Source organism: Gobius niger (assembly GCF_951799975.1).
Source record: "Gobius niger genome assembly, chromosome: 1".
Classification (NCBI taxonomy): domain Eukaryota; kingdom Metazoa; phylum Chordata; class Actinopteri; order Gobiiformes; family Gobiidae; genus Gobius; species Gobius niger.
In genome coordinates this window covers 11,833,657-11,850,446 of record NC_136852.1, presented here as the reverse complement: position 1 = coordinate 11,850,446, position 16,790 = coordinate 11,833,657, and the positions used below count along the sequence as shown (strand labels likewise).

Below are 16,790 nucleotides of genomic sequence, written 5' to 3'. Positions count from 1 at the left end.
GTACCCAGCCCGAGCGTGTCATTATTGTATAACTTTGCCAGTTAATATTTCAGTCTTGTGCTCAAATGTACACAATAAACTGAATCTAGCTCTACATAGAAACCTCTCCCAAACCCTGCAACTTCACTGAACGTTGTCCATTTGCCGTTTAAGAACTTGGCTGTGTTTCCTGTGGCTTCTCGACAGACGGTTGTAACAAACGGATGTGCGAGACGGTCCGATCTCTATAGTGAAGGTGAAAGCCTGGCACCCAGCAGATTTAGGCAGCTTTACAGCGCGACAGATCAGACCAGATTATCGCGCACTGATCTGTGTAAAGCAGAGAGCACACTCATTGATTCTGATGCCGCTCTGCCCATGGAGGTGCCCATTGTTCTCCCTGTAGAGCGAAAATAAAACCAAAAAAAAACTTGGCTATGAGTTTGAATCAACCTTTTAAATCACAAAGTGGCAAAACAACCACTGCATTCATGGCAAGTCCAGACAATTTTGTTATTTTTCTAGCAAACATTGTGATTATAGCATCTTAAACGTCCAGGATCATTAACATTTGAGAGATTACAGAAATATAAACCCCTAAACATCACATGTGTAGGGAGGATCGCTGGTATTGTCTATTTCTGCGATTTTCACGGGATGTTTTGGTGAAACAGCTGATTTTTCCGAGCTTGAAGAGCTGTTTATTTAAACCACAGATCTTTTACAGCACCAATCATTTCACAGATACAATGCTCTGTTTGTGAACGATGTTTTGGCCCATCATGAGAACTATTGACATCTATTTAATACATTTGTCGACCAGTACCTCGGACATGACGACAGGGCGATACCCCTCATTGTAGAGGTCTCAAAACAACATGGTCAGCAAAAAGATACTGTAGCTTTCTACCTTAAAGTGATATTTCAGGATTTTTGACATAGGGCCTCATTTCCTAGTTCTCCAGAGTGTTGCTGATTTCTGGAGATATTTATGTAATTCATGCAGTTCTTATATTTGAAGAGTTTCGTGGCGCTAGGCTAATGCAAGGCTAGCGCTAGTGCACCTGAGGCAAATCCCTTACAGTATAACGCCAGACTAACAATATAAATATCTGTGTCTGTAGAATAATTTTAACAATTTTGCATTTAAAAGAACTTATATTTGAGCAGCATCAGCTTTGTGGTTGTATAAGCTACACAGCGGCGGAGTGATCTGCTAGAAAATAGTCCCTCAAAATGCAATCATTTATGTGATGCAAGGTCAGTTATATTCCAAAAAATACTCTATCGACACAGACATTTATATGGTTAGTCTGGTGTTATAAGTGATTTGCCTCCAGGGGTGAACTGGGACGGAAAAACAGCCCTGGACTCTGACCAGCCAGGCCCAAATTGTCATAAATACGTACTTCTAAAAACACATATTTTAACCTCTTACCCCCCCACCTTAACAAAGTGCATTTTCTCCAGTTCCGCACCCAAATCCAAAAGCCTCTGGACTGGAGAGCCTCATTTGAAAGCTAAAACCTCGCGTTGTTGTCACTTTTTTGTGGTGTTTTTGTTTTTCAAAGCTTTGTTGTTGGGTTTTCATCACTTTTTTGTCATTCATTTGTTGCTTTTCCGGCACATTTTTGTTCCGTTTTCATCCTTGTTTCGTCGCTATTATGATGCTTTTCTTTTAAGCTCTTAGATTTGGATAAAACTTGGTTAAATCGGGGGGTAAGGAGCAAATTGAGAGGCCAGACCAGCGGCTCGAGAGCCAGTGGCCCTTCTGTGCTCTTCCAGAATGGACATATGGCCAGTCCGCCCCTGTTTGCCTCAGGTGCACTGTGCTTGGGTCAGACTGTTTTTAATGCAGGCTAGCTGATACCATAGAAATGTGCTAGCCTTGCACTAGCCTAGCGCCACGAAACTCTTCAAATTAAACAAAAAAAAAAGGCTCTAGAAATCAGCAACACTTTGGATAACTAGGAAATGAGGCACTATGTCAAAAACCCTGAAACATCCCTTTAACCTAAATACATTTCAATAGTGGTGCTTTTTTGTTATCAATTCCTGTCCTCTACAATTGACATACAAGCATTTCAGTGTCAGGGCATTGATTCTTCCCGTGCACTTACAGAGGCGTGATCTTGCAACGGGACATTGACCTACTGACCACATGTCCGGCTAGAGAGTCACGCATGCGCCTCTCCCCCCCCCCCCCTCCGATATCTCTAATCCATGCCGCTGGAGTCCTCGGTGGGAGAGGCTGGAGTTGAGACGAGGGGAATCTGTATCATTTCCTTCCCTCGAGTTCCCCCTCTGTGCATGCCAGGCCAGTGTGTTGTTGTCGTCGGGTGCTCAGTTTAGCAGGCAATGAAAATGCAAGAAGCGTGTTGGAGCACTACCATGACAGTTTGACTGCCTCAATTCATCTGACCTACTTCCCCCCCACCCTTACACTCTTCCCCTCCCATGTCCCTATAGTCTGGGAAGAGGGGAGAGGGAGACCACCAGGGTATGAAGCAGCCGGATACGTAGCATAACAACAACCTACAACATTCCTCCACAGCCTGTATAGTGCCTGTAAGAGAACAGTGCTGGACAATTTCATTATTCATGGGCATTGACAGTATAGAGGCACCTAAGCTGTGTAGTATTTACTTCAGACATGTGATTCTAGTGTGGATAGTGGAGCCATTTCAGACACTTTCCCCCCTTTATCCACGTGAGACAGACAGATATGCAACTCAAAAAGGCCATTGACCCACATTTCTGCAGCTCTTTTGTTATTGAGTTGATCACAGACACGGGCGCAGACAAATGGAGAACCTTACAGTGAAATAAAACGCATGCAGTATGCTGTTGTGTGGGAAATCTATATCAATATAACAGGTGAGGTGGATAAAGCGATCAAATCTCAGCAGAAGAAGAAGAACGAGGCTCTTTGTGAACACGAGCAGAAACTGAAACGCCACGATTATTATTATTATCATCCCCCGTTACGCTACAAAGGAAATCTCTCAGCATCCACCCACGTTTGCGATAATTATACACCCGTGATATCGCTCTCGACTATATTGTGTTCAGCCATTCGCTCTCGCGCGCACACATACCTGGCCTCGCTCAAAGTTTTCCTTCTCCAGCTCCAGACTGTTGGCCCCTCCTGTGCGCCGGATCACTTTGGGAATAGCGTTGGGTACTTGCTGCATGGAGCTCTTCACGCGATCCATTGTCGTGTCTTTGCGGTGAGCAGAAGAAAAAAAAAGAAAAAACACGCGCCGTGCAAAATTATGTCTGATGACCCCAAAGAGAGAGAGAGAGCTGGGCCCGGGGGGGTGGGGGGTTGGGGTGGGGAGGGGTGTCTATTGCCACGCCAGTCTAGGTAGATATGGCGGGCAGCAGTCCACAGTCTCCCGTTCACTGAGCATTTGCCCACTCAATGACAGGAGCCAGCCGTCTGCTGAACTAACAGCAGCGTCAAGCGGCGGCGGAAGTGGAAAGGATACGTGTTCCGGGTCTGGTCCTTTCAAAATAAGACGCTGTGGTCCCTGTGAATTTATTCTGATACCTGGTTTTACTTTTAGATGTGGAATGGAAATTTATTTTGTCCTCTTTTAGTAAACAGCAGTGTTAATTTCGTCGACTAAAATATTTAGTCTTAATTTTACAATGTGGCTACGCTAGTTCCTCCGAGCTGAAGCTGTGGGCGCTAGTACTTCCTGTCCGTATTAATTTCCATTCAGATTAGCTCAGACTCGTTCGAATCATCGTATTTCCTTCAGATTCTGTGGTGGACAGTGAGTTCCTGGTAGATGATCACTTACTTCAGGTTAATGAGTTGCTGTACAGTGTAAATATTTCCGTAGAGGAGACGTCTATGTTTATAAGGATCAGTGAGTTTGTCTTGAAGCTAAAGGCTAACATTCATTTCATTTATATTTTTATTTGATTCTAAAATTTGAAATAGTGCCTCAAATATAAACTAATCTGCCTATAAACCATCTTGTCCTATTTTAATTTTTTTATCGCTATATATTTTTACAAGTGTCTCCTCTGAACTCGTTACATCAAGGTTTGAACACACAGTAAATGATCATCTACCAGGAAACTCACTGTCCACCACGTAATCTTTAGAAAATATGATTATTATGGTCTGAGCTAATTTCTATAGGAAAAGAATACAGACAGGAAGTACTGGCGCTCACAACTTCAGGTCAGAGGAACTAGCATAGCCATACTGTGCAACAAGCCAATTGGACTGAAACTAAATCAAAAGTTTTTCATGAGACTAAAACTATGACTAAAATGATATTTTAGTCGACTAAATGAAAAGGAGAGACTAAAATCATCCAAACTTCTATTGACCGTCTGAAAGAGCCTCATATCATGTAAGCTCTGAGCTTTGTTCATGTGGAGCAGCTCCATGAAGCAGAGGAACAAGATTAAATGTGATTATAATGAATATTATCAATGCAAAGTCGACTAAATTCGTCTTAAATTTAGTCGACTAAATTTACTTGCAATTTTAGTCGACTAAAACTAGACTAAAATTTACGATATTTTTTTGACTAAAACTAGACTAAAGTACATTTTCGTCAAAAGACTAAGACTAAAACTAAATTAAAATATGTTGTCAAAATTAACACTGGTAAACAGCATGCAAATTATTTTTATCAATTTTTTCACTTTCAGGTTATATTTCTAGCATTTTTTTTCAAGTTTAATTGAATAGGGACAAGTATATCATATAAACTCATGTTACAAACTACAACATTTTTAGCTAATTCTCAATGTCTGTCCCTAGTTGGGCCTTTACATAAAAAAATTAAAAAAATACATAGTTAAAACAACAATCATGATAATACAGTACAACACTATATAAACACAGCAGAGCAGACGGTCAGTGGTCACATTTCTGACCTCTGATTAAAGAGTCTTTAAGTTTGTGTTTGAAAAGGACCCAGTTCGACTCTCCCTTCAGGTCAGTGGCTAAACAGTTCCAGGCTTTAGTGCCTTGTACCGAGAAAGCTGATTGTCCAAATGAAGTGTTTCATTTCAAGATCTGATTGTTCCCGTTTTGAGCTCCTCTAGTCCTTGAACCCACAGCCCTGAGAGGAACTATGCACTCACTCAAGACCTGTGGGGCTTCCTGCTTCAAACATTTATGCATCAGCTTCAGCTGGGAAAACCGAATGAAGTTTTCAAAAGATAAAATGTTTAAATTCCTCAGACTGATACAATGATGTGACCTAATGGGCTTCCTATCTAGGATTTTAACCATGTTTTTCAACATGTTTTTTTTTTTTAACATTCAATGACAGACCTGTGTTGTGTGAACGTGACCCTGAAAAAGTGAAAATTTGGCAAAATGATATCTGAGCCGGGTGTAATAAACCATGTAAACCAGAAACAAAACACCTGCACTAAACAAACATGGCCAACAGTAAAGTTGGGTGAGGCTACATTTCTGCTTCCCGGTGTTTCCCAGTGAGCACTGCAGGGGCCAGGCCTAAATCATTCTACATTATTGTATGCTAGTTGAATATATTTTCAATAATTCTATCTGGATTCCAGTGCACTTAAATTATATTTCTCAAAGAAATGTCAGTCTGTCTACTTCACTTAGCACTTCACACTGTTAAAAACACCTGTCACTCACTCCCAGCATGATGGAGGCTGACCAGGAGGTGAGTGGGTGAGGAAAAGCATGCGATATGTTTGAGCAGATAACTTTAGCAAAGAGGAAAAACCTGAATCACAATATGATCTCTCCAAAATGGTAGGTTGCCACAGGGTCAGATCAATAGTGATTCAACTTTATATCACCCACCACCCCTATATGAATATAAGATACATATATGGGCAAAATACAAGTAAATTGACAGTTGGCAGGGGGTATTCATGGTGTATGTGAAGCTATAGCCTTTGTTAAATGTACCTACCCCAAAAGTTCTGGGTCACTTAAAATGTCCTTCATTTTGAAAGATAAGCACTGCTTTTTACATTGAGGATAACATTAAATTGATCAGAAATACAGTCTTGACCAGGGGTAGGCAACGTCAGGCCCGGGGGCCAAATCCGGCCCTCCAGCACAGAACCTCTGGCCCCAAGATGATTGTGAGAAATATTATTATGCAAATAAGAGATCAGATACCTGTTAAAGTACTCTTAAAATGCGAGAAATAGTGTCAGTATTTAAAAAATGTCCTGTCTGAACATCCCGCTTGGTCATATATGATGTTAAACAGTGATTCTCTACTGGTGGGTCGGGACCCAAAAGTGGGTCATGGAACCATTTTCAGTGGGTCGCGAGTCTATAGGGAACTTTTTTTCAATATTTTCCATCTGAAACTGCATGGAAACACTAACTGTGTCTGTTAAAATTAATGTTATTGGGTTGTTGTGATCATAATTTCCGTCTTAAAGGGAAATCTACTGCTTGTTCAACAAAAACTCCCAAAGCCCTGACACTTGGGAACCACTGATGTTAAACATTTGCAGAAAATAGTTCTTTACTTTAGGCGACAATGTTGAGGTTTGGCCCTTGGGTGTTTTGGCAATGATGAAAATCGGCCCTCGACGACGCAAACTTTCCTACCCCTGGTCTAGACGTTATTAATGTTGTGAATGCCTATTCTAGCTGGAAACAGGTGTTTTTTATTGGGATACCTACAGAGGTGGCACATTTCTAGCAACCATCGCTCCAGTGTTCTAATGGTACATTGTGTTAGGTAATTGTGTTCGACTCTAACACAATTACCTAACAGTTAGAAGGTAGTTGAAGATTAGAAAACACTTTGTGCTGAATAGAGAAGTTGAACTGGCCTGGATGACCCCAACGTTTGACCAGTAGTGTATGTAGCCTTTTAATTTTGGATTTTGTCCTCTTTTTGTTTAGTCCTTGACCTTCTATCTGTGCCAGTCGGATTTATCACTTGAGATCAAATTAACCACATTTTATCATAATTCAAAATTACAGACATTCGCATATGGGAAACCACAATCCAATTATGAATCTAAATATATGACAAAACGTTTTATTTCATAACTACTAGATGGCTTAAACCAGACCCACCGACTTACAATATATGGATTCAGAAAGTATGGAGTATATATCAAATGGAACAAATAACATATTCATTGAGGTTACAAAAGCCTATCTTTGATAAACGCTGGAAACCCGTTCTACCTCTACTGATACAATAAGAAGTGATCTGGGTTGTTTTGCTTTATTTTATTTTAATTATTCTTTGCTTCATTTTCTCTTATATTATTCTCTTACAATTTATTTTATCTCACGTGGACAATGAGTATTTAACCCGGATGCTAAGACCCTGCATTTAAGTGCTTGCTGGTTTGTTTGTTTTTTGTGTGTGTGTTTGTTCTTTGATGTAAAAAAAAAAAAAAGTGACTTAATGTTAATGTATCTTGTTAAGTTTCTCTGTTTGAAAAACACAATAAAAATTAAGTTAAAAAAAAAACGAAAAAAAAAAAAAACTTTTATTTGACTTTATTCAATTGTATGTGTTAGAAATAAATATCATCATTGACTTTTAGAAAGAAAAAAAAAGGGAAAATGATAAATACACTACTTCCATTATAGACAAAAATGTAAGCTAAATTACATGAGAAAATACACAGTGTTGTGGGGAATGTCAATGTTGCCATTTCACAGGAGTATTATTATTTACTTTGTTTGGTTGTTTGGATATACGTTGTTTAAAATTGAAAAATCAATTTCGTTCACTTTGAATGGTATTGAGAAAGAAAGACATTTTGTTCTAATCCTAATCTTTTTTTAAATCTTTTAGAATATAGTTCCTCTTCACAAAATTGGGATTAGAACAATTTAGAAAGCAGCATCTTAAAAATGTGTTATTACATTTGATTTTTTTTTTTTTTTCAGGTTTATTGATGTACCTTATTATATGACTTTTCACACCAAACTAAACCTCTGTATTTTTCCCACCTATAATGTTCTTTACAAATAATAACGGGTCAATGATCATATTATAAAAGCTATTAACGTGTTATTATTCTGATGTCTTTATTATTTCACAGCTTCTTGATAAACAGCCAAGCCCGCAGACGCAACGAAACCTCGCGAGACGATCCCTGTAACGGAGTGCTGGGGCTTGGTCTTGAAGTTTCAGATGCCTCGGTAATCGGTAGATGAATCATAACAGCATCAAGATGTCGGGACGATCGGGCCGTGCGGAGACGCGAAGCCGGGCTAAGGACGACATTAAAAAGGTCTTGGCGGCCATCGAAAAAGTGCGCAAATGGTACGTAGTCCGCCCGTGCGTTACGGCAACATGGAGGGAGTAGTATTAGGAGACCGTAGTGTGTAATCTGCTGCTGCGCCGCTCAACAAACTTCAGTCGGAAAAGTTGAAAGATTGACACCGGCGCTGCCCAATGTGTGTCGTGCTTTGACAGAAGAGGCGGGTCGAAAGGGATTTCCGCTGAGAGTTGTCAATATGGCCACAGTTAAGCTTCACATGCTGCGCTCCGAGGCTATAAATGACACGACTCCGCTGTGTTGTGAGAAAGGACGCACAGGCACCTTGCACAGTTCATTTTGAGTTCCCACGAGGACGTTACTAAACATCCCTGGTTATGGTTTTTAACTCACAATCATTTATTTTGCCCACTTAAAAAACAGCCGTTTGGTGAAGGCGAAAATAAGCGTGCCCGTAGTAAATCTTCATTATCTTCATGGACAATGTGCGTAATTACTGGTCACTTGCTACACGTTTGATCTCTAGGGAGAAGAAATGGGTGACGGTGGGAGATACGTCCTTGCGCATATTCAAGTGGGTGCCTGTAACGGAAGCAAAACAGGTACGTGCAGTGTGTGGTTTAATTACATTATCATCATTATTTATATTCTGCATTAAAGGGTAGTTCTTGTTTTACTCTCTTTTTTTTTTTTTTTTAAGATATATCGCACCAAATCCACAAGTGGAGATGCCAGAGGGCTGAAAGATGTAGTGTTGGAAACCACGAATAATTCTTTACTAGATTTTGCAGGTTTGTATTTACAGCATTACCATCATTTCTTTTATTCTATTCATGAAAATGCTTAGTTGTACAAGACACGTTAGGGTGACCAGATGTCCCAGTTTAGCCGGGACAGTCCCAGTTTTTAGCCCTCCTTCCCATGTCCCAGTAACCATTCAAAACCATTGATTTGTCCCAGTTTTACACAAGCTCTGTTCCAGGTGTCCTGCTTTTCTCTCCAGTATCATGCCTAAAGCAGATTTTTATTTTACTTCAAGCGTAATGACTTGAGGCCACGTGTGTGCCTGTAGTGACCAATTAATGGGTTAAAAGTCTTTCACCTCAAAGCTGATTGGTCCATTTAATGGGCATTAGACGTTTATTTGTTTATTTATTTGGATCCCCATGAGCTGTCTCCAAATGGACAGCTACTCTTCCTGGGGTCCGGTTCAAGCAATTACAATATTCACATCATACAGTTAAATTAAAAAAAAACACTGTGTGCACACATACATATAAAGAAATCTAAATATACACACACATATATATATATACAGTATATATTTATATATAGACATACACACACTCACAAACAAACTTAGGTCCATCAGCAAATGTCTTTTCAATAGTCTTTTGAAAGAGAACTTTGTTTCAGCCTGTTTAACAGCTGGTGGCAGTTTGTTCCATAAAGTCACAGCTCGGAATAAGACCGACCTACGCACTGCTTCTGTTCTGGGTTTGGGGCGGATCAAATGACCCAGAGCCGCTTGCACGGTTGGATAATTGTGAAGATCTGTCACATAATGTAAAATGTTGTACAAATTAGTAGGTTTTTGACTATTGCATATATTTCTGAAAAAAGTCATTAAATAACATTTGAGTCTATCTTCTACTCTGAGCCATGAGAGACGGGCATGATGTTCAGCTGAGCTCTGTCCCCAAACTCCCATTGTGTCCCTGTTTTGTACATGGGAAATCTGGTCACCCTAAGCCACATACAGTTCACAATTGCAGTGTTGTTATTTGTTACATTTCCATGATCAGGTGCATGAAAGATGCTGTGTAACTTTTGTAAGCCATTATGATTTTGTTGCAATTGAATGTTGACCTCTCATTTCAGATGAAAATAGCAATCAAAGTTTTCTGTCTGATGTGTACCACTCTAAAATGGATAATAGCAGCAGTTCAAGTTCACAGCAAGTGAGCCCACCACACACCAGTCTCAGAACTGAGGACTCCCAGCCTCCAATGCTGGGTCAGGAGACTGTGGATGGTACTGTATGCCTCACTCCTTTGTGATACTTCATAGGCTTAGGCTATGCAAATAAATGTAATAGAGTTCGGGAATGTGACGTCATATCGCTAAGCATCATGGGATTAGGAGCAATTATAAACTAATGGAGATTTTAAAAGTTAAAATACTTATTGTTCACATTAAAACACTTGGACTCCACAGTGACTTAGATATACAGTATTTACCAGCAGTAACTCAGCAGCTACGGAGATGTTCCACGGCTTTTATCTCCACTTTTTATACTGTTTTTAGCTAATGTTAGTCTATGGAAATGTATGCTAACAGCTTCAAACATGGCGGATCTCCATGGTAATGTGAATTTGTTAAATGGTGACGTCACAGCTCTACTTCCGGGTTCGCAGATGTGCAAGAAACTACAAAAAACTCTATAATACCACAATCAATATTTCTGAAACTGAACAGAGTTACTGAACATACTTATTTATCAGGCTCATTAGCCAAAAATGCTGAACGTACTTCTATAAAAGTAATATTTACCAAAATCGCTACATCCGGGTTTTAGCGGAGAGAAATGCTAACGGCGCAGCAGCTATGCTAACCCCGGAAGTACCGACTTTACTAAATATTACTGTTTTAGCATTTTTGGCTAATGAGTCTGAGAAATAAGTAGGTTCAGTAACTCCCCGTTGAGTTTCAGAAATATTGATTGTTGTATTAAAGAGTTTTTAATGGGTTTTTTCTCGCATATTAGCCGGTATGCTAGGACCCGGAAGTGGAAGTCGTGACGTCACACTTAACAAACGTATAGACAATAATAAGAGTTTTCTTTCACTTCATATAAAGGACTCAGACTCAATTTGCCTTTTTGTTATTGTAGAGCTAGCTCATCCTGGACAGGAAAGAGCGGATGAACCACCTACACTTATTAAAGAGGACCTTCTTGCATCTGTAACTGTGAGACGGAGCACCCCTAATCCACAGGTAAAACACACAGGATTTACAATGAATGAACATCTGTGAACAAGTGCTTTTATCTAAATTATCCTCATCTTTATAGGAAGATGTGGATGAATCAGGAGCACCCCCATTAAAGAAGATTTGCACCGGAGAAAACTCTGTTCTTAGATAGTTTATTCAACTTTTCTGTCCGCTGTCTTGCTAAGCTAAATATTGAATATTGAACGTTGCATAGTGATGTGCGGGTTAGCTTTTTTTTCTGACCCCGTCCAACCAAACCTGATGAAAATCGAACCCGCATAGACCCAAAAAAATCTCAATTGGCCAAACCAAACCGAACCAGCACAGTTTTTGAATAACCAGCTGTTATTCAAACGGGGGGTTCATTTTAAAGGGGATTTAATTTTATATTTGTCCTGTTCATTTTGCTTTTTCCTGCTGAATGTAACGCTGTAGGGCTAGGCGCTGACTGCAGCCGAAGGTGCTGATGGCCAAACAGAGATAGGTCCGGCCACGGAGCCAAGTGTGCAAATAAACATTCAGAAAAACAAAATTAAGTTTCAAGTAGTTGTATTATAGAAAATAGGTATGGATAATAGGTATTAGATATTATAATAAATAGGTAATATATAAATAACACAACATGGGAACAAAACGGAAAATCATAGCAAAATGCCAAGTCCATTGGTTTGCAAAGTTCGTGGGCAAAAAAAACAGTTTATAATCCAACTGAAAAAAAGTGTGTGACTGTCCTACCACACCACGTAGCAGGGGCAGTGGGGGTTATAGCTCGCCATCCATATTTCCATTAAAGGGTCCAACCGAAAACGCGGTTCCAGCGTAGGAGGTGGACACAGATGGGGGGAAAAAAAACCTGACCGATGAGTAGCTATTGCAAATCAGGCACCGGTAGGTCCTGATATGGTGCGTCGGGAAAAATCGAGTGAGGCACGGAAAGGGCGCAATCCGCCGTGGTAAAAGGAATCGCTGATCTGAGAGGCTCAGTAGGTTTCGGCTTTTGGGAGCAAAACGCTGTTCCTGGCCACGCCACAGCAGTAGCAGCTATTTGTGGAATAGCGGTAGTAGAGTAGGCGGAAGTGACGACGGGGAGAGAGGTCTTCCGGGAAACTGGCCTTTCACAATAAAGGCACAGGATGTTGGGCCGCTACATTACGTGGGTTACATCTTCCCCCCCTGAACCCATGTACGTCCTCGGACAGGGACCAGGCTGACAGCGAACAGCTGATTGACCGGGGTCAGGAACCACATCCACACCCTCTTGAAGAGCAAAGGAAAATGCAGAGCTCAGGCCATAGAGCAGACTTTGGATACTCTTCAGCAATGGCTGGCCAGGTTGCGAATACTGCAGGCGGTCAGGTGGGTTCCGTGAACGAGCTGAACGACGCAGGGGCTCAGGACTCGACAGGTCTGAGCTCACAGGTGAACCTTGTTCTGGATCACTGCCGATGGGTGTCGGAGGAGGAGAAGTATTTTCGTCCAGTACGGAGGCAGCACCAGTATCCACAGGCTCAGACTGTTCAGGTTCAGGGTCAATATCTTGATAGATAACCTCAGGCCCCACTACACCCACAGCTAGACGTTCCTGCTCAGTAACCGAGGGCTCTTCAGTATTCACAGCATTTCCACCTTCTTGGATGATGGAGGCTGGCGACGGAAAGGAAACCACAGGCGGCTCAGGAGAAGGATCGGGCTGCTGGGTAGTGGGTAGGTCCATAACAGTTGAAAAGGTCAAAGGTTCGAGTGTGGATGGAACATACACAATTGAGAGTTCATTATCATCATCCACTTCACCATCATTGTCGGCAGGATCTGGAGGCTGCAAAGCAGGAGATTTATCTTTTCCCTTCTTCACAGGTAAGTCCTTCAAGTCTTTCACTTGAGCAGGCAGGTACCCACAAGGAAGGAGCAGATCTCGGTGCAGAGTACGTAGGGGTTTATCTCTGCCCTCCGGTTTTACAGTGTACACGGGAAGATTGCTGGCTTTCTTGACCACAACGTACACATCAGGCTCCCATTTATCAGCCAGTTTGTGCTTGCCCCTCAAGCGCACGTTCCTTACCAGGACCCTGTCGCCAACACTCAACTCGGACGGGGTCACATGACGATCAAAGCGGAGCTTGTTTCGTTCCATAAGTTTCTGGGAGTTCTCAATGGCCAGCTTGTAACTGTCTTCCAGGTGGGATTTTAATTTCTGGACATACTGTGAATGGGAGTCATGCCTGTCATCATTCAGTGGCAGTCCGAAAGCAAGATCCACAGGAAGCCTGGGTTGACGGCCAAACATGAGTTCGTAAGGTGAGAATCCAGTAGCGTCATTCTTTGTGCAATTGTACGCATGCACAAGCGGTTTTACAAAGTCTTTCCAATGGCGTTTTTCTTGTTCAGTTAGCGTTCCCAGCATGCCCAACAATGTTCTATTGAACCGCTCTACAGGGTTGCCTCTCGGATGGTAGGGAGTAGTTCTCGTCTTGTGGATACCAGCCATTTGACAAAGTTCTCGGATGATCTTTGACTCGAAGTCGGTGCCTTGGTCACTATGAAGTTTTTCCGGAATGCCGTAGTGCACAAGGAAATTGTCCCAAAGACACTTGGCAACGGTGGTGGCTTTTTGGTTCGGAGTTGGCACAGCGATAGCATACTTCGTGAAATGGTCTGTCATAACGAGAATGTCCTTGATCCTTCCATCTGGCTCTACTGACAAGAAGTCCATGCAGACTAGCTCAAGAGGGCAGGATGTCTGGATGTTGACAAGAGGCGCAGCATGTTCAGGTAACGACTTCCGTCGCACACATCTCTCACAGGTCTTGATTTTGTTAAGCACATCAACGGACATCCGCGGCCAGTAGAAGCGAGAACGGAGCAGGTCTAGAGTTCGCTCGATCCCCATATGGCCCATCTGGTTGTGGAGTTGGTGAAGCACATCAGCCCGGTATTCCTCCGGCAACACTAGTTGGTAGGTAGTCTCACTTCCGACCTGTCTCCTCCTGACGAGAAGGTTGTTACGGAGCTCCAATTTATTAACTTCTCTCAGTAACAGAGGCAGATCTGGAAGTTGCTCTCTCAGCAGAGGGGGTGGCGACTCTCCACGCTCGAGCTGCGCAATGACATGCTGGATTATGGAGTCAGCCCGCTGCTTGAAGGCAAGTTCGGTGGCGGAGAGCTGGGGGAGTAGAGAAGAGGTGAACTGGGTGTCATCCACAAAACTGTCGGGAATACTATCGACATTGACAGACATGGACAGCACAAGGGCATGGTTAGGACCAGTGTTCGAACTGTACAGCAGATGACGGTCGGAAACGGCTTTGACAATCTGCTGGTCGAGAGAGACATAGTCTGAGTAATCAAGATGTTGCTGAGCAAATTTCATAATACGCTCTTGTTCTTTTCTCGATGTGTAGTCATCTGACAGCTCACCGTGAGGCCGGCGGGACAGCCCATCAGCGTCTGCATTCTGCTTGCCAGCTCTGTAGGTGATCTTAAAATCGAACGTGGACAAAGCAGACAGCCATCTGTAGCTGGTGGCGTCGAGCTTCGCAGATGTCAACAGGTATGTTAGTGGGTTGCTGTCTGTGAGGACAGTGAATTGTGCGCCATAGAGGTAGTCATTAAACTTCTCACAAACCGCCCACTTGAGAGCAAGGAACTCCAATTTATGGGCAGGGTAGTTGGCTTCGCTCCTGGAAAGACCACGACTGGCATAAGCCACGACTCTGTTCATCCCATCATTTTCTTGGTAGAGTACGGCTCCAAGACCGGTGGCACTGGCGTCAGTGTGGAGAGTGTAGGGTTTCCGAGGATCTGCAAACGCCAGAACAGGCGAGGAGGTAAGTTTGTTGATTATTTTATCAAAAGCGCCCTGACATTCTTCTGACCAGCGTCCTCCAAACGGCTCTTTCGGGTTCAAGTAGGCACTGGGCTGGATCTTGGACTTGAACTTTTTCTGAGACGGAGGATATCCTGAAGTGAGGTCATGTAATGGCTTCACGATTTCCGAGTAACCTTGGACGAACCTCCGGTAATACCCAGCAAACCCGAGAAAGGACCGCAAGTCTTTGAGGTTCTGGGGGACTGGCCATGATGACAGAGTCTTTATCTTGTCCGGGTCAGTTTTAATACCGTCTTGCGAAACAATATGTCCCAAATATTTGACGGAAGTTTGGAAGAATGAGCATTTTTCCACTGACAATTTCAATCCGAACTCCTTCAGACGATTCAGAACTCTCATCAGTCGCTTCTCATGCTCCTCAAGAGTCGGTGCGAAGATGATGAGGTCATCGATGAAGACCAGAACCTCCTTTAAGTGCAGCTCCCCCATACACCTCTCCATAAGCCGTTGGAATGTGCTGGGAGCGTTGGTCACTCCCTGCGGCATGCGGTTGAACTCGTAAAACCCCAAAGGGCATACAAAGGCAGTCTTTGCTTTATCAGCCTCATCCATCTCAATCTGGTAGTACCCGGACTTCAGATCAAGCACGGAAAACCATTTGGACCCCGAAAGTGCAGAAAAGGTGTCCTCCAGTTTGGGAAGTGGGTAAGCGTCCTTGATTGTCTGCAGATTTAACTTCCGGTAGTCGATGCACAAGCGCACACTCCCATTTTTCTTGCGCACAACGACAATTGGAGATGCGAAGGGCGAATCCGACTCTCTGATAACTCCAGACTCCAACAGCTCCTTGAGATGATTCCTTACAGCATCGACATCCTGAGGGTGGATTGGCCTGGGCCTCTGCTTGAACGGGCCGGGATCAGACATTTTTATTTGATGTTTTACCATGTCTGTCCTGCCAAAATCCAGATCGTGCTTTGCGAAGACTTCAGGAATGTCGTTAAGGCGATCGATGATGCGTTGCTTCCACTCAAGGGGCAGAGGAGAATCTCCGAAGTCGTACGATGGTGGAGGCGGAGTATCTGCAGGTTGGACTGGATGAACACTTTGTTCATTGGAACAAATGCTTTGGAAAGCACTCACTTGAGCGATCACTGTTCGTGCTGGGATGGTGACGTCATGGTCGGACTCATTGGTTACCACTACTGGCAGATGGCATGGCTGATGTGCAGGCAGGTCAGCAAGACAGGCTTTAACAATGAGACCACCAGGCAGAGCACACAACCCAGGGTGCTCAATCACGACAGCTTTCTCCCCCTGCAGCAACCGTGTGGCCAGAAATCCCTCGAGGACAGCCGTTTGGCCAGCAATGATGGTGCACGGTTGTTTGAGTTGCAGGGTGGTGTACTGATCATCCAGGCTGTGACTATGACGATGCTGAAGTATCTTTACCACAGCTTGATAGCCTGAAGCAGTGGACTGGAAGTGCTGATCGGGGTGACTATCACAAAGTTCAACATAAGCAGAGTCAAGGGTGTTGGTGCCAACCAGGATCAATGGTTGAGATTGTTTTAGGTCGGGAACCACAAGAGCCAGAGTGTCAACAGCGATGGTGGAGCCGAGAAAAGCAGGTGGGAAAGTTATATTTATTTCAATATACCCCAAATAAGGCACAGACTGTCCATTAGCTCCTTCTATTTCCAACAGGTCATTTAGTGGCTTGATCTCGTGGTCAGAAAGGTAAGTGTTATAAAACGAGTGAGGC

At 42.9% G+C, this 16,790-nt stretch overlaps 2 protein-coding genes across 2 annotated transcripts in view; one reads left to right on the top strand and one right to left on the bottom strand.

Moving 5' to 3' along the window:
- hip1 (huntingtin interacting protein 1) overlaps positions 1 to 3,265 on the bottom strand; it is a 68,849-nt gene extending 65,584 nt beyond the window's left edge. Inside the window, exon 1 of the mRNA XM_079573799.1 lies at positions 3,078 to 3,265. Coding sequence (XP_079429925.1) covers positions 3,078 to 3,194 — 117 coding nt within the window. The 5' untranslated portion in view covers positions 3,195 to 3,265. The remainder of the gene's footprint in view (positions 1 to 3,077) is intronic.
- A 4,826-nt stretch (positions 3,266 to 8,091) lies between these two features.
- On the top strand, positions 8,092 to 11,525 carry bcl7bb (BAF chromatin remodeling complex subunit BCL7B b). Its single transcript, XM_079575202.1, has 6 exons — positions 8,092 to 8,249; positions 8,732 to 8,807; positions 8,906 to 8,996; positions 10,087 to 10,239; positions 11,099 to 11,202; positions 11,279 to 11,525. The coding sequence occupies exons 1-6, from the start codon at positions 8,137 to 8,139 to the stop codon at positions 11,348 to 11,350; spliced, it is 609 nt and encodes a 202-aa protein (XP_079431328.1). The 5' UTR covers positions 8,092 to 8,136; the 3' UTR covers positions 11,351 to 11,525.
- Positions 11,526 to 16,790: the final 5,265 nt, after the last annotated feature.

Coding starts and splice junctions, on each gene's coding strand:
- bcl7bb (XM_079575202.1), top strand. CDS start 8,137: ATGAATCATAACAGCATCAAGATGTCGGGACGATCGGGCCGTGCGGAG. Junction 8,250..8,731: donor ATCGAAAAAGTGCGCAAATG/GTACGTAGTCCG, acceptor TTTGATCTCTAG/GGAGAAGAAATGGGTGACGG. Junction 10,240..11,098: donor GGGTCAGGAGACTGTGGATG/GTACTGTATGCC, acceptor TTGTTATTGTAG/AGCTAGCTCATCCTGGACAG.